Raw genomic sequence first — 24,547 nt, forward strand, 5'->3', positions numbered from 1 at the left:
GTACAATACTTTTATCCTGTACAATTAGCTTATCAGGATTGCTTTTTGAAACAACCTCTAGCAGCAAAATGATTCATTTGTTAAAAATAATTTCATGCTTTGGAAACTTTAGTTCAGCAATATTTACAGACTTTGATTCGTGGGCTTGATAACAAAACTGAAAAATATCCAAATCTACAAACAAAGCCGATCTTTATTTCTATCTGATCAGGGTAAAGATCTACTGGGTTAAGTTTATCTAATGAGTGGAAGACATAAGGGCTGGGAGGGCTGAAACCCTGCTAATGAGGCAAAATTCATATAATTTCAGGATTTTATCAGGCTCTATCTCAGGTTTTATCTCAATGAAGCAATAATATTCGGGCTAGTAGATCCATACTACGGCTAGGCCCATGCAATGTGAGCATTTGCCTGCCTCTGCACAAAGTCGCAGATTTTGAAATTTAAATTTTACTTGGGTAACATTGATAAAGACATAAGAAATAAAACGATCATACCTTGCAGCCCTCAATGCTAGATGGAAAAATACAGAGCTTTCAACTGCATCACGTCAGTGCTGTTCCCGCCTAGGCCCGGCAAGTAAATCTTTCAAATCTGCCCTGTGCTCCCGCTCATGTGATCAACTTCTCTGATTGGATGATCTCTGCACCTCCACAATCACGAAAACACGATGAACAAGCCAAGGGTTAAAAAGCCCGAATGGCTTCGGCAAACAAACCCAAAGTTTCGATATATACTTACTACGGAAATTTATGCTAAAAATTTCTAGGGTCTATAGCCCTACAAATTATTCCCAGGGATATGTCTGGCAGTGGTTTCAAGGCAAGGATGGCTTAGCCATCGGGAGTAACCTGGAGGAAATCATAGAGTCTTTATGAAATGCCAAGAGACTAGAGACATAAAACTGCTCAATAACCTAAATTTCAGGCAGTCATATAAGCGAAAGGGTGGCAAAAAGTGGTAAATGTGCTGCCATGTTACTGTGTTTTGGGTGCCTAATTAAAGGTTTTTTAAAATCTGACCTTGAGGACCTTGGAGCATGGGAATCAATATTTAATGATATTTACTAAATGGATCTGATTTGCTTTTGGGAGACAAAGAGAACATTTTTGGAAACCAGGAGACTTCTGGCAAAAGTTAGTAGGGACATCCAAGGTCTTCTAATACTTGTTCAAACTTCTCCTCTAGGTAGCTGAGTCACAAAATACATTCTTGACACCCTCTTCAAAATTAATCCTAGGTCTACAATCAGTTTTTTTGGCAGTTCCAATTTCAACAGATAGTTGGCAATTCAGTGTATGGAAGAATTGATATCATAGCCTTAGGAATCGTTTAATAGATATGTGAAATCCAGCACTACTTCAAAGGTATGAAAGTTATCTCTAAAGTAACCTTCTTACCTCTATACCTCTATAATATTAATGTTTGTCAACATGTCTTAATACCCCTTTTAAGCAAAATTACACCAAATATTATTTTCTTGAGGGCTGTTGGCTACAATGCTTGCAAAAAGTCTTTGTGCACTATGCTAAAATTTTAAATAACAACAGTTTCGAAGCTTTAATCTAATCAATGTAACTCTATCAGCTGGGGTAGGTAATAGGCTTTTCAACCAACATTGTTTTGGGGAGAGGGGGGATATTTCTTAAGGCCAGAAAATTTTATTTTATCAAAATCTTTTTCAACTGCAGGGTGCCTCAAGGATTTTCGGCAAAGATTGTAGCCTGTTAATGCAGCAGTATTCCTTGTGTGAAATTTATTGTTTAAGATTGTCGCAGGTCTAGTGATGTCTTAAAACTAGTTGATTTCAACTTATCCAATCCAACTTTCTTGATTTTTGTGGAATTGACAATGAATGGTGTCATAAATAGTTTGTTTTTGTGAAATAATCTTCTTTGAAAGTCCTCACTTTTTAGATCAAAGCTTAAAAATAAGTTGCAATCTGAAAAATAGAATTTAATAGTAATGCTTAAATCATTATGACTGACACTAGATGGAAATAAAATAAATCACACTTGATCAAAACCAATTAATCTTTCCTGCAAATTTTGTTTACATTTGCATATAATCATTTATCGTTTAAAATTTAAAATCATCATTTAAAATCAAGTTTTGCTACAAAAAGTGATAATAAGACAAAACTTTCTTCTTGCTAAATTCCTGCAAATCTTTGATATAAATTTGAAAGCTTACAAGAATAAAATCAGTCAATAGGTTCCCTTGATCTTCTTGTTAAAGATAATTGAACACAAAAAGCAATACAAAGTGCCACTGCTGAGAAAACCCCAAGGATGATAAAAGCACTACCTGAGAATATGGCAACAGTGCCCCTGTAGATGCTATTTGACATGACATTTCCTAGCAATGCACCAAATGCATCAAGGAATTCAATTGCTGCTAAAATTGATCCATGTGAATCACTTGGTACTTGCTTGGTTATAAGGGATCTCAAACTACTTGTGGCCACACCAATTCCAATGCCACTTAGTGTTACTATGTAAAGCATGGTCTTTGAGGTTGAGAGAGCAAGTAAAATGTAATTTGCTGTCTGACTCAGAAGTCCAATGATTATCATTTTATTGTCAGCTAATTTAAAGCATCTCACTGCAACTTGAGAGAGAAGAACAGCTCCAATACCCCTTGTGACAGAGGAGAAGGCTAGATAATATCCTACTTCTTCGGGTGATAAATTGAATGGTCGATGCTTAATGAATAAGACAGTGATAAAAATTTCCCCTGCTAATGCAATTATAACAATCCAAAAAGCAGCAAGGAGAGCTATCAGCAAACCTTTTGACTTCCTCTTCCTTATCACAGAAAATACTGTGTATATATGGTTCAATGGATTCAAGTGATATGCTATGTTGTGCGTTTTTTTTGTCCTTCTTTGCCTCCCTTTGCAAATTATTGGCATTTCTTCTTCTTCATTACTCTCACTCCCATTACTTTCATTCTCACTTCTTTCTGAAGATGCAACACTTTCAGGAGCAGAGACATCATTCTCATCACTTCTTGAAACATTTTTAGGATTTGGTAAGAAGAAGGCCACATTAACAAACATAAGAGCACTCATTGACAATGTAGAAATGAAAACTGCACCGAAACCATAGTTTTGAAGCAAAAATCCACTAGCAAGCCCAGCAGGAGCACCGCTAAAAAACATAATGCCTTCAATGATTGCCATTCTCATTGTGCGTTTTGAGCTTTTCTCTGTAATATCAGCCATATATGAGTAAGCAATTGCATATGCCCCTTGAAAATCTCCAAAAATTGACGTTGTTATTGCACCTATTACGAGATATGCTGGGGGACTTGAAAAGAACTTTGTAGAATTCAGCAGATAGACAATACTCTGAATGCCAAAGAAAATTGGTGGAATCAATATGGCTCGGTTGCGACCAATTTTATCTGCAATAGGACCCCAAATTAGTACAGTGAACATGCTTGGTAAAAGCGTTGCTAAAAGTAGAATCAGGACCCACATTGAAGATGCTTCTTGAACAGTGTCTTGTTCATGTTGATACCGTGAGCTTGTTAATTGTTTGCAGATAGTGGAGTTATACTTTCCAAGGCAGACTTTCTCCAGTACGAGCTGTGGAATCGTGACTATATTTACAGTAAATATGAAATTTAGCAACATAACATACGGTTCCGTTGTTATAAAGGACATATTGCCACTCGGTATAAAAGTATTTTCTTTCCAGGACGCAGAATCAACTTCCTCACTCGCTAATCTAACGCTGCAAAAAATTCTGTAGGATTTTAAAGCTTGTCTCGTTCTTGATTGATATCCAGGAAACTTAAACGAGGCCCAAACAATACGATAATTTTGAACGAAAGTGAATCCCATTAAATATGAAATTATATGAAATTACTTTCTCCCATTGAAAATTATTTGACATGAAGCACTCTCAGATTTTTGTGTTATTTTTCCCAGCCCTTAACTAGATATCTAATTTTAGCATAATATTAGGAAAGATCATAGGATTTATCCATAAAGATGGATTTATCCTAGGGTTTTTCAAAATTTCGGAAGTACTCCAATCTCTAATTTCTTGACACGCACGACATTAGACCCTTCTTTCTATCTTTACGTTTAATGAATGAAGCATAGCTTGGATTATGCATTACTTTTTCACTTCTCAAAATCATGAGTTACCAACTGAAACAAGTAGAACTTTTATGACCTCAAAGTTTATTATGATTACGAGTTCGCGAAACGAGTTTTTGGATTCCATTAGGATTAGGGGGTTGCAAAAATGTTTCCTTGCTAGTATATTCATAGCATTCCAAATTTCTCTCCATTTTTAATGAAAAAGCACTAACCGAGTTTTCTTCCCGTGCACAATAACATCATTTATGTATAGCTATCGTAAACTTAAGTTTCTTGATTAACTGTTCTAGTAAATGAGCCTTCAAGGAGCTATTCTCATTTTTGAAAAAAAAAATCTCGACTATGATTCCGTGCACGTTTATGGGGTTTCCAAGGCAGAAATCAACAATTAGCGATGTCAAAAAGATGTGCAAATAATGGTAAATCATTCTCTATTTGAGTTAATGATTCTGTTCTAAATAAAATAGAGTAGTTAAATTTATCTATCGATACAGAAGTTAAAGAAAGACATCCAGTAGACATTTTTCCAAAGAGCTATTTCACTTAATCGGCTTCAATTTTTTTTGTTGAAATTAGCAGTTTTTCATCACTGAAAATAGCCGTATAGGGGTTAAAAACTCATGTCTTTTTGTAAAGCTCGTTGTTCTTAAGCTCAAAAATTTTCATGAAATAGAGGATTTTGAAGTTTTTTGATATCTCTTAAAATTGTTTACCTTGAACACAGAATTGAAAATACTTCTATTGAAAATTCCACAGAACAACTCCCTAGATTCCAAAATTTTTTCAAACCGAATCAACAATCAGAAACATTCATTTCAAGAGGCAGCAGAAAAATGAATAAGTGCTCACATTTTCCAGTGTAGTAGAATGAAATCTCTTGCATAAATTCAAACTTATCACTCGAAGAATCACTTTCTCTCAACTCCTAACAAACTGTGTCTGTAGTTTACTGTTTACATACATGGTTTTCTCTGAAAGAGAGATATCGGTAAGCTGGCTCGTAATATTTCATCGGTCCTGGAGAGTTAATGGGTTCTTTTATGCAAAGCTGATATAAAAAGAATTTATACTTTCCATGACTTCCCTTTATACATCAAAATTTTTTGGTATTTGCAAAGTTTTAACAATAGGCCAATAACCCAGGACATCATTGGAGGCAAGTCGTCTATAAACACTACAGATTCCTTTTGAGTACTGGCGGTTAGATTTAGAAAATTTAACGTTAGTCTCCCACCCCCTCCACCCCCTTGCAATTTTCCTACAGGTAGGCCAGATTCCACTCTATATTTTTATGATGTAAATAATGACAATTTCCTCATGTTTAATTCAATAATTAATATGGAAAATTATTTCAATAATAACATATACCATTCATCATTGGTATTATTCAAAGATTTTGTTTTTAAATCCCATTTCTTTGAGTGTCAAAGCCACATTTCACACTGATGCTCCACAACAAGAGATTAAATCTTGCAAGACGTATTTAGCAGTGAGCGAAAAAAACAAAGTTGAGTAGCTGAACTTGATTTTTATTTATATGCAGCTTATTCCTTAAAATGACATTACATCTAAACAATTATTTAATACACGAAAACAGCTATGATAGCCCACTTTTGCAAAGCTGAATGCTCGTATCTTGAAAAAAAGTTAAAATAAACATTAATTGTCAAAATGCCTCACTATTTTACGAGGAACTTTGAAAATGATTCCCTTTCAAATTCTTACAAAGCAGCTAATTTCAGCAAGGCAAACGTGGGCTTGTACAAGTTAGGATAATTGCGTAAAAAGCATGTAACAAAGAGTATAGCTAATCATATCTTATGAAGTCTTATTCTTAGAGTTTTTAAAACAATAAATCGTAGAAATTGAAGGGGAAATCGTTTCTTTCATAATCTTCCTTTTTTCCCTTGTAGTCTCCATCACCACTAGCAAAATCGTCCTTGTCTTCGTCTTCCCCTTTAAAAAACTTTGACCTACAAGAAAAAAGATCAACCATTACAGCTAGGCCTTTGAGAGCTGAAGTAGATGTGACGCTAACAAAAGTAAGAAGAATTACCTGATTCCTCCATTGCCAATTCCGCAATGGCCGATATAGTGCTCAACGTTTTGATTTTTCATAAACATTTCTGGTCAAAAAAGGTCAAGGCAAGGTTAGCAAGCTCACAAAGTTCCTACTTGATGAAGACTTGTAAATGCTAACAAGATTTGAAAAAATCCTTTCACGGTAGTTCTTTAAAGATATCTTGCGAAAAGAAACAGGAATATTTTGTCCTTATAAACAAAGACATATTCAACTACTGGGTAGGTAAAGGTCACACGGCCTCAAACCATTTTGATTCAGTCAGTGAATGAAGTTTAAGTATACTGTTTAGATATGTACCAACCAAAGTGATGGGCTGAACGATACCCAAGCCAAAATTTCATATCAAGTATAAATTTCATTCCATACTTTTTCATATTCATTTTTGCTGGAACTGGCTTAGTCATTCTTTGGAAGGGCTCGTTTTAAGATAGGATTTGACCACTGGAAAGTCTAATGCCCTTCCCGACACTAACGGTTTGTTGCCTCAGGCGATAAGAACTAGCACTCTAACCGGTTTGGTTCCGAGTTGATCATTTTACTTTCTGATTGCTGATCCTTTTTCTAAACATTATACAAGGTTTTAATATGAAGCCCGTAAAGGACCCAAATGTTTTACCTGTTTTTGCAAGGGCAGTTGCATTCAATTGGCAGACTGACTGGCAACAAGTGGTCAGTAGCAGTGGCCAGTGTGAGTGGCTGTCCTGACACCAGCTGACCGTGCAGTTGTGAAGATTCATTCTTTGCAACACAGATAACTGGAGCTTTCAGGTCTTCCTTTGTTTTTGTGGTGCATTTGGTCTGGCATTGGGGCACTCTTATTTTGGTCAGGCAGTACTTGTTCTGTTGCTCAACCTTGATGAATTCACGTCTGAAGTTGCATTCTATGAAAGGGCACGAAAAGATGTTAAAGGAGTGACTGAGACGCAAACGAGTTGTTGTTTTAAAAAACCAAAACATCAGGCAATACAAAATATAAGATATAAAAGCATTAGGCATATAGGAAAATGTACCGTACCTCCCTTAGCGCATTTTCTTCCTGGGACAATCCAGCTGTTTCCAAAGTGGCGTTCTTCATAGAATGCAAGCTCTGGGTCGTACAGTTTTGGTCGCTGTACGTCACGGATTAGCTTTCCTTCTGGTGTTCTGAACTCAAACCTTTGTTCCCCGTTGAAGTTTCCGCACATTCCGCAAACTTTGCCAAACAGCATTGGGCCAACAGTGGTGTGAACCTGAGAAATTTTATAAGAAGTAAGAATGACTTGGTTCGTTAAATCTGTTACTGAAAATCCAAACATTTCACTTCCTAGTGAGGTAGATTTTCAAGACTGTCTAACTGTCTAAAAGAAGACGATAGTATTAATAAAATAGGCACAAATTATAACCGTTCACTTACTGAGTATCCATTTCGGAGTAAAACAACAAGTCCTGTTTGTCGATGCCACAGAGACATTGATTTGATTTCGGGTTCCCAAACAATGACTAAGCATGGTTTTCCTTCTTTCTGAATCTCGTATTTATCATCTGCCAAAGATATCTGTTTGCCATTTATCTGAATAAATTGAAGAAAAACCATTTATAAAAGTGAACGACGTTGGAATTGATTGAATATTGCATAAAGTCGTAAACTGGGGTTCCTTGGCATCGTGTAGATCAAAGGACAACAATTGTTTTCACTGGGGAAGTTACATGGAATAGAGAGGTGAAGAATTTCTTTATAATATCCTTACTGCCGAATTATGATATAGATTAAGGGGATTGAGTCATGGTAAATAGAACCTCTCTATTTAAGAAGCACCTGGAATATGGCAAGACGTTCGGGTTCATTTGGGATTCAAAGAAATTTTTGAATTCAACTTTTCTATTATTGCATAGTCTCTAAACTTTGATATACTAAGCACTTCATGTAAAACAGTCGTAGAGAACAACGTTTAGGCCACCAAAATGATTTTCCGTTGAATTTCTTTGCTAGCATTGGCGCAAAATCATGTCTTTACCCATTTGTAGCAAACATGTCAAGTATCATCTTATCTAAGCATGTATATAGAATCGTTATAGCGTTAATATGCAGAATAATTAATATAAACTACAGTTTTACTGTGCATTCATTATCAATTGTTGATAAGTACCCTCTGTTGTTTTTATGCTTTGATTTTTATTTCTATGTTTGTAAAACTGCGTCAAGAATTTTACTCTAGGATTCATATTAAACAATATTTCGTCGTGTGTTTATTAAAATGTAGAACATTTTATTCATGTTCATTGTAAAATGCCTTGATAGCTAATAAATTTTCCTAGAAAAAGCAATGACCACATGTTTCGAGTGCTGAAATAGTTTTATTTTCAGTCAAACGTATCTAGAGATTGGATTTTGTTTTCGCACTTGAATAGACTCTCGTGGCATTTTTGAAATTTCGTTACGGGACCAGAGTCCAAAAAAGTCCTTAAAGGCATTGAGTCATGGTAAATAGGCTCTCTCTATAGGGGTCATTTGGTTTCAGCGTGATCGCTGCTGTTTCATGTGATATTTGCATCCGTTGGTGACAACTTGCTATTGATGGAAATTGTTTTGTCAATCAGTACGAGGTGAGTTCATGTGACCAGTTCCAGGTCAACCAATAGCATGGCATTCATGAAAATCATGACTCAGCGGATTTTGGCACTTAGGGTATACCCAATCCATTTTATCACGACTCGATGCCTTTAAAGAAGCAATCTCATAATAAAATTATCAATTCCCTTGTAGCAATGATACCTTTACAATTGGCTGGTCAGTGTATTGTTTGCCAGGAATAAATTCAATCTCGTAGGTATCAACAAGAGTGGTGACTTTCTTGCTCAATGATCCCTCTGGTCCAGACGTAGCTGCCAAAACCATCAACTGTGTCATGTTTCTGTAGCAGCTGCGCATGAGCACCTGGTCACAACCTCGTTTCATTGTATAATTGTAAACCTTCTTATCATAGGTAATGAAGGTAGAGTTTCTCTGACGGCACCAAGCTGAAAGCAAAATAAGGAATAATTGAATTTATGCCTCTGCCTGAGCGAGTGCAGATTGGTGTAAAAGATGTAACAAGCCTTTCTTCTAAAATCACTACCATAAGGCGAAGAACAAACAAATATTTCCATAAAAATTTGGAGCAGTTTACCTGTGTTTCCGCCCCAAGTGAGCTTAGTTACAACTGGGATGTGTTTAGACCCTTTTGGGAGACTGTTTGCAAAGGAATTCATCTTGATTTTTTCCCAAACCCAAACTTCAGTTGGTGAGACAATCTTGTAAGTCAAAGTATCATTGCTTGTAAGCAGATATTGCAAGTAGGTTGTGCCATTGATGGTGGCATTAAAATTCCATCGGGTCAGGTTCTGATATCCCGTCATGTTGCTGTACCAGTAGTCACTGGAGTATCGCAAGATTGGTCTCACAACAAAGAGATCTGTGTACCACAAAGCTTGGCGCCAGAAACTAGGGATGCCTTCAGTGGTGAAGTTGTATCGGAAGGCCATTTGGTGGCGTGGAAGCTGCTTTGGAGCAAGAAAGTCGGCCTAAAAAGCAAGTTTTCTTTGCTTAAAACTCACTCGGAAAAAGAAAAAAGGTTCGATAGTGATTCTTACGGCCTAAATGCTGAAGCAGTCTACCCAGTTCCAAAACAATCCTTTTTCAGTCAAAGTAAAAACTTCACGCCCTGATAAAAAGAATATAACATCTAAGAGAGCTAATAGAATGCACATACTTTGAGATGGACCTTCTTGCATTCCTTGTCGTCAACACTGACTCTTAGTGAGTAATTGTCAGGTTGGAACTGCTCATCATAGCAAAGTTTCTTCATTCTCAAGAGCATTGGATCAGATGGGGTAACTTTCAGCTGGAACTTATTGTCTGTTCGTCGGAAGTTGACATTTGCAGTGATGGTTTTGGTTGTTCCCGTCAATCTTGTGACAGATTTGTATGTCCATTCATTTGTTGTGTTCTTGACCAAGGTTATACGAGTGTCGATAGAAGAAACTTTGGTGGTGTTATCGGGTCTGCAAGTTACTCTGAACTTTGATGGACTGCATAACAAGCTAATTGGTGAGCGGGCAATGCTTACTGGGAAGTATCCGTGCAAGCAAAGGTTGAAGCCCCATGGCTGGCCAATGCAGGAGCGCTGTGTTGCCAAAAGAAGTAAGTTACTATCTTAAGACGATCAAGAGGATCAAACAAGCCAGAAAAAATACTAAAAAATATTATAGATGGATGAATGCAACAAAAATTTCTTACGTTCGAGTACGAGTATCTGTCGAGCAGGGTTGTAAAGTTTGTTTGACGTTCAGTGGTGAAGTTCAGTGCTTGTTGTCTCTTGGGAGTTACGCAGACTTTAGGGGCATCTGTCAGTGCAAGGTAGGCCATTCTCACATACTGCTTTGATGGCTCGATCTGCAAAAAAGCAAATGCATTATAAATACTCCATCAGACGAGCCGGGGTTGTGATTAAAAAGAAAAGGCTTTTCTAATATGCATTTTTCATCATCTACGGCATGAAAGTATCGCTAGCTTACCAGTTCTCTTTCAATGTACTCTTCTCCGCTGATAATAACTTGCTCTTGCATGAACAGGCTTCCTGCATTTTTGATTTCCTGTATTTCATCTGATGATGGCAATCCCCAGCCTTCTGGAACCTTCTCTAAATGCACGAGAGCTTTGATCAATGTGTTTTGCAAGTTCTCATAATCTACAATGAAGTATTTTCCATTTGAGGTTGGCTTCACAAACAGGCATGGCGACTTCTTTGACATGACAACGTAACCCTGGCCTGGTACATACAGGCTGATGATTCTTCGGTTCACTCCGTGGAAAATAACCTTGAACTTGAATGGCTGTGGTTTCAAGACGATTTTGCCATCTTGCACAGACAAGTACTTGCCAGTGGTTGTTCGAATGACCCATTCCTCTGCTCTGCAATGGCCTTCACAGGGTTGCGTGACATTGATGATTTGGACCTTGGTATTGGAAAAGCAACATTACTTTTGATTGATATGGGAGAAAAAGAATGCCCAACAAAACTAATCAAAACTAACTTTGTTATTTTGCTACTCATTTAGTATAAAAGCATAACTGAACTTTGTCCTTACCCTGCCAAATTGATCTGGTTCGAAATCCAACTTTCGCATTGGTTCCTTGGTTGTCTTGATGTAATGATATGCCTCCATGTTGAAGAAAAACACTTCTCTCATATCCTTTGGCATTTTGCATTGCTCATTGTATTCTCCAGTTTTGAGGTTATACTTCATGGAGCCTTCCATATGTGTTGACATATTCATGACTTTCCTGCACTGAGCACCAACTTCGATGAATGGCAGGCTATACTTAATTGTTCCTCTGACTTCAGCAAGAGAGCTAGAAGAAGTCAAGTTTGTTTTTAATCAAATGGGTTCCTGCAAGAAGTAAGAATGTGCTTAATTTTCTACGTGTAATATTTGTAGTTCGAATTTCTTTAAAAAGGCATCTTTGATCTATATTTATTGTACAGAATGGGCTTTGCGATTCCTGTCAAAAAGATAAACAGCTGTAGAACATCTTACCTTACTTGCTGGATTCCAGAAATTTTGATTTCTTGCAATTTTTTACGGATCAGAGAGATTGGTGACTTGATTTCAGGGGTTGTTTCAAGTTTAATGTTGGTCCGCAAGTATGGCAGAGCCATTGATGTCATGTTGAAAACCAATGGGACACCACAAAGTGATGGGACTCGGTAAATAGCTTCAACCAACATGAAGGGCTGTGAGGGAAACAAATAAAATAAAGATGCAAAAATCTTGCAAACGGTCAATAACTATACACGATGGGCTACACTAAAAAGGTCTCTGTGTAAAGAAAACATTCAAAGAAACGAATTCTGATTTAAAGATAAAAACCTTTAGAAGAAGAAGATAGAAATAATTAGTGAGTACCTGTGACCACATCCAGGTTTTTCCTTCCTTCAGCTGCTTAAAGACCTCAAGTATCTGGGGTAGGTGTGAGTACAGCTGCTCAGTAAAGTCACTAGTCTTGTTCAATGTGATGTTTTGAACACTGACCAACTTGTCGAACAGCCTCAATCTTCCTTCATAAAGAAGTTCCTCTGGGTCTTTTGGAACATGGAAAGTCTGAAAAAGAACTTTTTAAACTCAAACACATTTTACAGGAAGTACAAAGAATTAAATTAGGCTAAAAATTCAGTATACAAAAAACCGTTCGATTTGAATCTAAATGCTATTCATTTTCAGTTTTCATAATTCACTTTTTACTTGTGTTGTGAGACAGTCAGAACAGCGTGTTACGAATCATGGGCTATAGAGCAGAACTTGCACAACGTTGGGTAATCGTCAACGTTGTACAGTAAAGATGGAAATTGTAGATATAGAAAGAAAGTACCCTTTGGGTAATATCATAAATCTTCTTCTTGATTTCGCGCAGCTCTTCTGGTTGTGGCTGGATGTATTCTTGCATTGAATGGATGAGCCAGTTTATATAGTCCTGGATGCCTTGCATGTACATTACAGACTAGGATAAAATGGTACTTCAATTAACACTAAGATTTGTAACAACTTGATATTTTTCTTTGAATGAGCATACCAAAACATAAGCTGACACCGAATATCTTTTTGATACAACTGCGGCTGCCATAATACAAAATAATTAGCAAGAAGTCCTAAACAGCAAAAAAATACGATTGCATCATTGACAAGTCAAAGAAAATCTATGTAAAAATTTGAAGCATCTTTGGCATGAAGCCTCAACCACAAAAGGGTGAAATGCCCTCTCCACCAGTATGTATTAAGAGATTATAGTGCTCTCCAGACATTTGAGGACGCTTATAAAAGCATTTTCTAAGCAGTCTATAAACAACATGTAGACATCTTTGAGACACTTAAGAAATCTATCCAGACATCTTTCCTCTACAAAAATAGGTGACCTTCATCAATTCCAGGAAGACGATCCAGCTGAATTTAAATTAATGTGTGAATGACAATCTTCTGGCACTTTCGTACAAGATATCGAGCCTCGATTATTTGAAATAGAAAAGAGACCTTCAGTACTTCTGGTTCACAGATAGTCCACCCAAAAAGGCCAGGAAGGACTGGTTAAATAACAAAAATGATTTAAAACCATTTGTACTTAAATATACTGGGTCCTACGTAAATCGTTCCTTTGTGATAGGAGCTTATTTCTACTTACATCAAAAACCTCGAACTTCCTTCCGAGAATCGATGCTCTAAGTCTAGCTTGAGAGTATCTGGGGATGTAGCTGTTGTTGTTTGCAATCCAACTTCCTTCAAGTTCGCTGGCAAGGTTGAGTCTTTGGTTTTTCAGTTGGCCGTTCATGTGAAGACTGCGGTACTGTGCCATTTGAGAAGGCAAGTACAACTTGGTGTAGAGCTTCAGAACTGATTTGCATGTGTGACGACTGAAAAGTAATATGGATTATGCCAGATCTCTTAAGTCAAGATTTGAGCTGAAGTGATTTAGACAAACAACGATTGTAAGAACACTTAAAAGTCTACAGTACTACAGACAAACTGTACACAGACTTTGTGTACAGTTTCAGTACTGATTTGCATGTGTGACGACTAAAAATTTATACGGAATAATTAAGCTAGATCTCTTAAGTCAAGATATGAGCTGAAGTGATTTAGATATTCAATGATAAAATAGACCCAAAACGTTGTAAGAACACTTTAAGGTCTATCAATTTGAAACTTTCTTCAATGGAGATACCTAGCAATTGATTTTTTATGTTTTGAATACAAAAGACATTGAGATGAATATCAAAAAAGCAAAACTCACATAGTTCTGTTGTATTTGATTACTGATTCACTGCATTGAGTGAACAATTCATGGGCAAATTTCCTGATGTTCAAGCTTGGCTCAACATAGATCTGGCGGGCACAAAGCTGGATAAGGTGTGGATGGGGGTTCTCCATTATTACCGAGAGAGCAAGAGTGCGCATCTGGCTGTCGTATTTGAAATCACGGAACAGCCTTAAGAGCACAATTTGCACCCTTCTTGGTGACTGTCTGATGATTGGCCTGAGGCAGTTAATGGCGTGCATTTTGACACTGGTTGGCACTTCGGGATGGAATATGATGCTTTCAAGGGCAGCCAAGTAGGATGGTCGTCCATGATTTTCAGCAATCGACACAACAGTGTGAACAGTAAGGCCCTTGATCGGCTGGCAGTTTTCAATATTCTGGTAGCATTTTGGCTTAGATATCTTTTGCAAGGCGTCCCTGATTGCGTTCTCAACCCATGAAGTGCAGATTGGGTTCACTTTGCAGTATCCTTGGGCAATGTTGCTTGAGGTGATCAGGCAAGCTTTTTTAAGTTGTGCATTGATGGAAATTTTTGGTATGCTGCAAAACTTTTCCATTTTATCGACAATTGAACGTGTGGGCTGACCAACAAAACTTATTCCTATCAAATAGGATGTAATGTGCTCGTCTGTAAGCTTTTCCACTTTTGTTCGCATGAACTCCAGGCATGTCTCTGTATGGCACATCCTCATACTACGTACTAACCAGCTTCTGTTGATAAGAAAAAAAACTAATTGAAGTGTTAGTAAGAAACGAATGTTTACAAATATAACATATTGAATTTGTGGCGGCTAAATGACGGTAATAAAGGTGATTGTTTTAGCACATCTTCACTCACTCATGTTTGAGCTATGTCGCAACTGCACATCTCTGGAAATATATGCAGTATAAAAACCCAAACATGACATATCAAATCGTCTTGCAAGCAAAAGTAAACGTACAGAAGCAGCTAGTTAGGTGACTGATAGCAAAATCTTATTGTATCAAAAAATGATAACAGTAGTGTTGACAAATATTTAACTTGAAATACTTCTTAATTTTACAAATTTTATAATACTTTTAAAATAACGTCAACTAGATGTTATGGGGCTGATGAGAAAAGTTTAACACTTAACGAATATATTTTCAAACTTAAATTGATTCAAACAATAATCTATATAATTTTTATTCATCAAGGTTACTTGAGCGAAAGATGGTGATATAGGCATCAATAGGCTTAGACTAATAAGAAATCCAATAAAAATTTATTGCAAAATCACATATCGAGATACCCTTAGAATAAACAAAAAGATAAGGAATTTACAAACCTGGAGTCTGCATCTGCACACTTTGCAAACACTCCAGACAACGTGACGAGATCACACATTCTCAGGTTGTTGACAACTTGCATGAAAATGGTTGAGATTTCAGGCTGAAGGATTACACTCTGGACTGGCTTTCCCTTTGGAATCAATGATGAGAATCTTTTGATAGCGTTGCAGATGTAGGTTGCTTTGTTGTCCCGTTCGCTCTGTGAAAGTGGTGGGATAACCTCTGGCTTGTGAAAGGATGGCATTTCCATCATTAGTTTTCCACGTTGGTTCCATGCTGTATAAAAAAGAATCCAAATTTGTTCAAACTTCATGAAATTCAGTACTTAGTTAGGAGTACAAGAGTATTCAAAAAAAAAATAAAGCAATAAAAATATGGTTGAGATTGCTAATCACGACTAGATGAAAGGCCGCCATTAGTAGTGCAACTAGTTTTAAAAAATCTGAGGTTATCCTCACCGAAATGATGTGGGTATTCGCTTTCAAAATGGCTGACACCTTCTTTCAAGAGAACAAGTCTTTGAACCGATTCGGTTGGGATCCCCTCTTCTTGTTTAGAGAATGGGTACAGAACATAGACACCCTTGGCAGTGACACCTTCAATCTTGAATTGGGTTTCAGTTCCAGTGATGTTGTACTTGATCGTTGCTGTTGTCTTCAGTGGATTCTAAAGCATAAAACACATGAACAAATGTCATTCATATTGCACGTGCGCTCTAACCAAAGCTCGTTCTTACCAATGTGCAGAAAGAAAAATTTGCGATACAAGTATAGATTAATTTTCAATGATAAAATAAGATGGCATATCAACAATACCCTAATGTTGTAAAATATTACGAATAGACTTATTAAGAGTATCTCAACGAATAGAAATTTAAGTGCAAAGAAACATAATACTAACTGAGTCCTGATCTGGGTTGGTTCCTTGCACATTTTTGTTGTAAACGTCATAGTTCAAACCAGTGCAGTTCTCAAAATCAATGGTCTTTGTGAAATTCATTCCAATTCTTCTTCTGACTTGGCGAGCATCAACAACTTCAAAGTACTTGTGGCTGTAGGATGTCTGACAGATACCAAGAATTGTGGCCTGAAAGCAAAAATGTCGTTTACAAAAAGAATTCTCACCAGCATGGTCTTCGGAAGCAAGGGGGGAGCCTTTTAATAATCTCCCAATTGTTAGAAACTTCCTTGAAAGAGAGTTCTGAATAAGAAGCAACTAATCTCTAGAAATTTGAGTTTCGTTTCGACGACCTTGCATTCTGTTGCTTATAATATTTTGCATCAAATTCTGTTGATTGCACAAGATGATTATTTGGAGACAAGGAAATAAAGAGATTTTGATAAGGATCTTTTGAAGTTTTACATGGAGAGTTTTCGACATATCTAATCAAGAACTTAGATTTCTTCAACTTTTTTGGTAGAGCATTCCATAGAGAAAAACATGAGACAATCGAATTTATTATCAGAATATAAAATAACCCACCTCTTCTTTGTTGAAGAAATCTTTGAGACCGGTCTCTTGATCCTTGCCTTGGACATCAACGCTCAACATATTGAGGATACCTTTCTTTATATTTACAGACCAGGATGGGTCGTCTTCTGGTGCAAAGACTTGCTGTACCAGTCCGTTGGTGTAGCCAAATTTGATTGGCTTCATCAGGTGTGGGCGGCTCACTTTGGTGCTAAATTCTGAAAACCTTTCATTTACCCCACTCATGTTTTTGGGGTCTGAAAGGCATTCGTAGATGCTGATGTCCTTGACCTACAGAACGAAAAAAGGCTTTGGATTATATTTATTGCAGTAAATGCAACGACTTGCCTAAAACACAGGTTGTCATCCTTCAAGCAATGTTGTTACGTATGACATATAGTGCCTCATTATTGTGTAACTGATTCCAATAAGAGTTAACTCTGCAGCTACTATGAAAATTGCTTATTTGTATTCAATAAACGCTTAAGCAAAAAGGCGTGCTAAGGGCAAGGGTTATAGCTTGCTATTCGAAAATACCAATCCTGGCTTACATTTATTTCGAAACAGTGAATCGAAAAACTCTCTACACATGACGCCATAAATTTCAAAAATTTCAAAAAAGGTTCTGTAAAGACAATTTTGCGATTTTCGATTTGTAGTAATTGTTTTAGTGTAGTAGTATTTTGAATAACTGGGTTAGCATTAAAACAGTCTTGAAAACGCAACTATCCTTGAAGCAGCTTATACTATTAAATAGATTCAAATAAACCTCTTGCAAAACAAACTACTTTAAATTGCTAATGTAATTTGGTATATCTTAATAAAAACTACCGTCAGAATAGCTTTTTCGTTCTTCATGATGTGCAGCTCAACTGTTCCATTTATATGGATCTTTGCCACGTGTTTCTCCAAATTTGGGACAGCTGAAGGGTACAGGAATGCTTCGTAGTGATAAACATACTTTCCTTGCTCCTTGTAACCACCTGCCAGATAAAAGAGCGATTGTGAGCGTTTTCTTTAACATGTACTTTTATCATATAAAAAAGCAAATAACAAATCAAATTTTGCATTTTTCTTCAGAGAAACGAGACCTTAAATTATAATTCCGCTGCTGATAACCCCAATTCCATGGCAATACGAGACATTTTTTAGGCTCATTCTGATTATTGGCTTTATATACGTATGAGACGAACATTGCAGGCCTGAATACAGAACTAAATTCAACACGAACGAGAACCATCTATACAAATAGTTGTAGAGAAGGCTAAAGCGGTGGTGAGTTGCGGGCTTATTGGGCTTAGCTCCGAAATAATTTCAAAATTTATTTTAAACAAAACTGTGAAACAACCTGGTCTTGGTTTTTAGCGTATTTGATCACTGGAACATTTAACACCCAAATCTGTTATGTGCTAGGCACTTTCTAAATAATGTTTATCTCCATCTTTTCAGGCCCTCTTCGAACTTAGACCATCTTTTGAAGGGGATTCACCTCGTAACTAAGAACTTTTTACTTGTCAGTTAGTTATTGAGCCTTTGAAAGTGTTTTGTATTCTTTCTCTGCTTTATCTAAAGCTGTACTTAATTCCATTTAGGAAGATAACCAAGAATGCGACATTAAGCATGTCCAAATCATTTGTATAACAAACCTATAGTATATAAATTTAGATAAATATTCTAGACAGCATTGCAAGAAAACGTTTACGTGTTGACAATAATTGTGGCTGTATTTCATTTCAAAAATCTAAAAGTCGTCAAAGGATGAAATGCGAAAAGGGCCATGTCAAGAAAAAGTTTTTTCAGTTCTATTCGATACCGAAGCATTTGGTCTTTGGGCAACGTTCGTCAGACTCGAGACGTTCCCAGAAAATATTTAATATCTGCGTACGTATAGTAACTCGACCCAATAAAAAAGTTTTTCGACATCTTGGGCGACTGTCGTTAAAAGTGGTTTGATCAAAAGACAACGATTTCGCAACACTTCAAAAATCAATTAGAGATTTAGAGATATTATGACAAATTTTCTTAAAGGAGCAATGAATGGAGAAAACCCGAGAAAATATTTCAATAAAAAGTCAAGCAAGGTAACAAAGTAAAACAAATCAACTCACCATAGATGCTGTAGCTACGCTCAGCGGCTGTGAAGATAGAAAGGCTGGTTTTAGATACAAGTCACTTGTTAGTAAACTATGATCAAGATTTGCTCTTTTATCATTCGTAATAGTGTAACAACGACACCCTAAATTTAAGTTACGATGGAGAGGGCATAAAGGCGTAAGGCATAAAATCTTCTAGGAAAATAGATCAAGAGTTTTTGATTCAAATATCCTAATCTTAATGGTCTTGGTAATTTGCTCTGCAAGGGATACATTAGTTTATGCTACTAGAATAAACTTCTCCAAATTGAGATAATCTAGAATCCACAAAGAAGTAAATAGATGTAATTCCATTAATTTTCGGGGTTCTCCAAAAATAGCTGGAAACACATTATTCTCTATAAAGTCTCATAAAGTATACATAAAAGATATGATTTCATGACAATAATTAAGTACGTACTTTCAATATAGAAAAAAATATTAAATGAGAAAAGTGAAATTGAACTAACCAGCCAAGGCGACGCAGGAGAGAAGGACCAGAAACTTCATGTTGACTTTTTGGTCTTTCGTCCAAAGACGTTGACTTGCCTTTGCAGCTTTGTCCTTTTATGCCATTTGACGGACAATACTTTTGAGGAACAATAGACAGGGGTATTTTCTCCATTACAGCTTGCCAATCACATGTCTATTCCAGTGGGACATCATGGTATGCTCTGTCACGGGGTTACATGTCGAAACACAGTGCAAAAAACCGAGCGATCTTTTTTAAGAGACAACCATTAAAATAAAAAAGCAGACACAGTGCAATCTTTATATCAAAAAGAAAAAAACCCATTTGTATTATCCATTACTTTCTCAATTGCTCTACATTTAAATGTTGCAATACTATTTTTAAAAATCATAATTTTCCTCGCATACTCGTCGCGGTTGAGAGAATTCCAAGACCATCTTAATCATAGCTACATGCTATCAACAATTATTTATCGTTTGCAAGCAGAAGATTGAATTTAAAAAGAGATAAACCTCTAACTTCATTCCATTTTTGCAATGGACAGCCTGTTGGCTTGGAAAGCTCTATCACTTTATTGCAAGCTTGCTTCCATTCCAAAAATAACAGTCTACAAATGTCTCCCCTGAAATAAATTGATTTTTTCACATTCAGTACTGGTATTTCAACATATCCATTAATTATTTCCCTAAGTGATATCAGACCTCACTATTCTAATAGTGTTTTGCTTTATTTGAGATTATGTTGGAAAAACTCAATACATTGCCAAAAATTGCGTGGAATGCAATGTACAAAGTATGCACAACAAGGTATGAAAAAATCGGTATGTTACCCCCTGCAGAAAGCAAACAGGGACCTGTATGAATGGAAAATATGGGAAACATAAGCAAGAGAAAATGTCTTCACATTGTTGAAAAAATAGAACAATTTGACCCCATTCAAAGATTAGCTGCCATGGAAGGAAAAACAGATAGCAGAATTGCAGTATCTGGCTGAAGACAGCGATAATTGAAAAGAAAGAAAAATGTGTCATCAACCAGAAACTTTCTTCCTTGTTTATTTTTAGCCGCTCTTGTTCCATTCGATTTGACCGCCAGCCGTACGCTTTCATTTGGCTATATGGAAGATTGAACGGCAAAGATTGAACGCAATATCTGAGAATTTATGAAAAACGCTGTGCCGTTGGAAACTTACAGTGTGCATAAAATGCATTGAATAGCCCTAGGGAAGGGTTGGTAAATTAATTTTCTTCAAGAATACCAAATTGATGTTTCGGTCATCTTTCTCATATATATGTCGGAGAGTGCTAAATCAAAAAGGCGGAGGGGGGGGGGGCATTTTACTTTTCTGCTTAGAGCGGTTGATTTATTTGAGTGGGCAAGAAGCTAATAGGTAGGCAAATTCAATAAAGCTGGGTTGGAGGTCACTATTGAGGTAGAGAGTTCATTAGTGACCTCCCTGGTTATTTTCTATGCAGGAAAAACCTGATAGGGAGGTGGATGATAAGAGAGTCCAGGAATTTAGTTAAGGCCACCACTGGTTGGCGGCAAGAAAAAACTGAAACTATGACATTCTACGGATAAAAATGACTTGAAAATCAGGGCCAGCAAAACCAGGGGGCCGGGGAGCCATGGCCCCCCATTTTTTTGCAGAGCTAAAGAGAAATTTTAAGCAAAAGTGGAAGTAAATGTAGTATATGATTCTGCCAGTAACTTTGCCTAGTATTCTCTTAAATGTGTTCTTAGCTTTACCTTGGTTGCTATGTCTTTACAATAGAAGACATACATAAAATTGAATATGGGAATTAGATCGAAGAAATCGGTCATTGTCTAAGTATTACATTCCATTCCTACTAAGAAAGACAAAATATCGACGCAATTATAAATTATATTTAAAGTCATTTTGACAAGCCCAGTTTGAAGGTATTTCAAATTTTTGTTAAAGCACTTAATTTCCGAAAAAGTTCAAAGTTATATCTTTACTGTACAAAATTGCTTAACTTTTTATTTTTAGTTGATAGTTCTTCTGTTGATATTTCAACGTTAATGCATTTTATTAATCCGTGTTTCATTTATTTTTCTCCCCCATCTTATTTCGGGTACTTTTAAAATCCAAAAAGGCTTCATCACGAGCTATAGGATGGTGGTTATTCTAATGCTTTGCAAAACTTTTCCATTTGAAGTCAACATCACAATAGACGCGACTATGCGACACCTTCAGTCAAAATTCATTTTAGATACAGTTTCTGGCCATCACTAAGACACCATAATTCTAAAATTTGTCTTGCCGCTAACCAATTTGCCTTTCCTAAACCCTTTCAATACTTTGATATTTTGGCCCCTCCACTTTCAATTACGTTTCGCCGGCCTTGACTGCCCCTCTTTTGACAAGGAATGAAGGGATCTTCTCGCTGGAGTTTTTGCACTACTGCGACCATTTGGATATACCTATCCTTGAAGCAATATTTATTATTGAGCTATTACTGTATGGTGTTAAAGACTTACCCAATGACATTGATAGAAATATATTACAATTAACGTTGCAGTTTATCCGTAAAACTGAGTGACTTGCTTAAGATCGTTCCTAACTTGCCACATGCCATCACCTTGAATTTTATACTGTCTTAGTACACATGTATGTAGTTAGATGTTTGTTTAAGTTATAAAAAACCTTTTTCTTCTTTTTTTAGTAGTGTTGTAGAGTAATTTTCTGTATGTAAAGTATTTTGTGATATGTACTTGTAAAATTTTTATGGGATTATATAAAAAAATATAGGAAAAGCTCTCTGGATGCTGCAAAGGGTCGAGCGTTTGAAATTAGCAAGCAAGCAAGGAATGGATACAAAACAGACGTGTAGCTGTTTTTTGTGTAAAGCAGAAATCAACAGCGATATCTAACTGAAGGTGTGAAAGCAAAGGCGTCCCAAAGGGAGATGGTGAGGGTGCTGTATCCCCCAAAAAACTTTGTTCGTCGTCGGGACAAAAAGGAAACTGGCGGGCAAAAGAAGGAATGTTTTCTCTCCCTGTAGTGTAATTTCAACTTTTGTTTGCGATGATGATTGTGGTGTAACCATTTCTGTAGCAGTTGAATTTTCAAAGCATGGCACTTAAGTATAAATTTTGAAATAGAAACGCATAAAAGTAGCATATAAGATAATTTAACTTATGGCCACGCCCTTAAAGAGTGAGACACGCCCTTTTTGCCCACAAAAATCGTTTCTGTAGCACAAAGAAAGAAAACTTTTAGCTTCATCCTTCTGTCAAATTGTATATAATCTATCTTTTGGCTCCATTTTCTTCTGCTTCAGCAGAAAGACCGTTCTCAGTTCAGCGGAGAATAAAAAGTTACCTGCGAAGTAGTATGACAGAACGGAGATAAAACATCTTTATGATGCTTTGTTCTCTTCCGTGACAAACTAAAAAATATATTTTAAAATGGTTGCCAAAATCTTTGTACAACGCAACAACAGTCGCAAACATTTTTTGGTAAATTCCAAGAAAGGAGGAATTTTATCCAGACAGGTCTCGTAAAATTTTTTCTTCTAGTTAAAAACGGGACTACTTCCAAAAGTGCAAACTCAAAGCTGTTTTAGTTGCTCTACTTGTCTAGAAAAGTTCTTCGATATTGTACAAAGTAAACGTTAGTAACAGACTTGTATCGCTCAATGGCTACTGAAGAAGCTAAAAATGAGTTTTATTTACTCAGAGTGGGCGTGTTTCACAATTGTCCTTTATATTGAAGTGCCCCTCCCCCTCACTTTTTGATACTCTTCTATGTCTCCGAGTACCACAGACACATTTACCTTAAAGTTTAAAGTATTTTAACCAACTTCTCGGTTTTCCACAGATTGTTAGCAGAAACTCTTTGAAAACTGCTTTTTGAATTAGTTTTGTTGCCATGAATGTTAGAAGTTTTCTTTATGTAATCTAGACCTTCTGCAACATTTTCATCTTATCCTTCTAAGTGGCTTTCAAACCAGCCATGTTTACTTTTGATTTCAGTTTCTTAAGTTTTTTGCGTATTATGTATCGCTTTATTTCAAAACTGTCTTTTCTTTTTTTTCAACTAATGTTGTCGAGGAAAGATCTAAAATATGGCTTTCTAAAAAGTGTATATTTCATCCCTTTTTTCAATAACCATGCCAGAAATTTCTTTGGTTAAAGTGCTTTCGTTCTTGGTTAACTAGATGGCTTTCTATGCTTAAAATTTTGTGTAGAAATAAAAGTCTTCATACATTTGTTCGGTAAACTATAGACACAAGTAGACATTTACGAAATAGTCTTAAAAGGCTGCTCATTTTGCTTTGGAATTAAGCAGGGTAACTGCATTATACGTGTGTATTCTCGAACACCTCAACATTTTTTATTCAAATTTTGTCCATTTTCCACACCCATAAAGAAATACAAAGGCGAGTAAACATTCAATGAGTTTTATGCTAATTTCCAATTTTGTCTTTTGATTCATAACAAAATAATTCAGTCAATGCAGTTACCGTTTTTATTTCTAAACGATTTCCTTTTTCAATTTGTTCTGCTATTAACACAGCCCCCTTCTGCTATTAATACAGACAGTAAGAGTCCTGCCCTATTTCTACTTCCCTTTAATCTGAGGGATGTTAAAGGGAGGACAGTTAGATCTTTAGGTTCGTCAAATATATACTGAAAATTTAAGAGGATTTTCCCCCGTAATTAAAGAAACATCATAGCATAGACTGTGATCACAGTAAGTTAATATTCACCAAAAATGCTGTTCTTGTAAAAAATAAAGATTTTGAAACATCCAATTATTTTACTATACTTTTTGGCTTGACATATAGGGGTTTAGGGCACCAGTTTAAGCATGATTGCAATGGACAAGAAAAATTCCTACTTCTTAAGAATTTTCTGTTAAATTAATGAGAACTTCCTGCTTTCTGAAGATTATATAAACTCGAGCTTGGAGAAATAGCTTGCGAAAAATTCAACTTTCTTTGACTGCTAGTCTGAAAAAGTTTGATAAATCCTAAAACGTGCGTGCAATCAAATACTTGTTAGGACGAATAATTAAAGTGTCGAGCAATTTCCTGATGCAAAAAACTTTCAAATTAACGTTCCTGGACTCAAATTGGGTCAACTCTAGCAGTAATGAAAGAAAGAATCGA

At 36.3% G+C, this 24,547-nt stretch overlaps 2 protein-coding genes across 2 annotated transcripts; both read right to left on the reverse strand.

Moving 5' to 3' along the window:
- Nucleotides 1–2,203: 2,203 nt before the first annotated feature.
- Nucleotides 2,204–3,670, reverse strand: LOC135694481 (lysosomal proton-coupled steroid conjugate and bile acid symporter SLC46A3). Its single transcript, XM_065213243.2, has one exon. The coding sequence runs from the start codon at nt 3,668–3,670 to the stop codon at nt 2,204–2,206; it is 1,467 nt and encodes a 488-aa protein (XP_065069315.2).
- Nucleotides 3,671–5,627: 1,957 nt separating this feature from the next.
- On the reverse strand, nt 5,628–19,533 carry LOC135694479 (vitellogenin). The gene is made up of 22 exons (XM_089109862.1): nt 19,409–19,533; nt 18,915–18,941; nt 17,638–17,789; nt 16,819–17,097; nt 16,237–16,422; nt 15,795–16,002; nt 15,333–15,612; nt 13,999–14,736; nt 13,390–13,618; nt 12,586–12,714; nt 12,123–12,317; nt 11,754–11,950; nt 11,304–11,568; nt 10,731–11,171; nt 10,453–10,608; nt 9,926–10,339; nt 9,344–9,737; nt 8,950–9,194; nt 7,591–7,746; nt 7,213–7,426; nt 6,814–7,078; nt 5,628–6,087 (listed from the first exon to the last, which is right to left on the reverse strand). Exons 1-22 carry the CDS (start codon nt 19,446–19,448, stop codon nt 5,958–5,960), a joined length of 5,340 nt encoding a protein of 1,779 aa, XP_088965988.1. The 5' UTR covers nt 19,449–19,533; the 3' UTR covers nt 5,628–5,957.
- Nucleotides 19,534–24,547: the final 5,014 nt, after the last annotated feature.

The sequence above is a fragment of the Rhopilema esculentum genome, chromosome 8 (assembly GCF_057945365.1).
Source record: "Rhopilema esculentum isolate cy_ngs chromosome 8, ASM5794536v1, whole genome shotgun sequence".
Lineage (NCBI taxonomy): Eukaryota > Metazoa > Cnidaria > Scyphozoa > Rhizostomeae > Rhizostomatidae > Rhopilema > Rhopilema esculentum.

Bases quoted from the DNA above. Each gene is read 5' to 3' on its own strand.
- LOC135694479 (XM_089109862.1), bottom strand. From the start codon at position 19,448: ATGAAGTTTCTGGTCCTTCTCTCCTGCGTCGCCTTGGCTG. The intron at 13,619-13,998 runs GTGAGTTTTGCT...ATTACTTTTCAG, and splicing joins ATCAAATACAACAGAACTAT to TCGTCACACATGCAAATCAG. The intron at 6,088-6,813 runs GTAAAACATTTG...TTTTTCTTGTAG, and splicing joins AACTGCCCTTGCAAAAACAG to GTCAAAGTTTTTTAAAGGGG.
- LOC135694481 (XM_065213243.2), bottom strand. From the start codon at position 3,670: ATGTCCTTTATAACAACGGAACCGTATGTTATGTTGCTAAATTTCATA.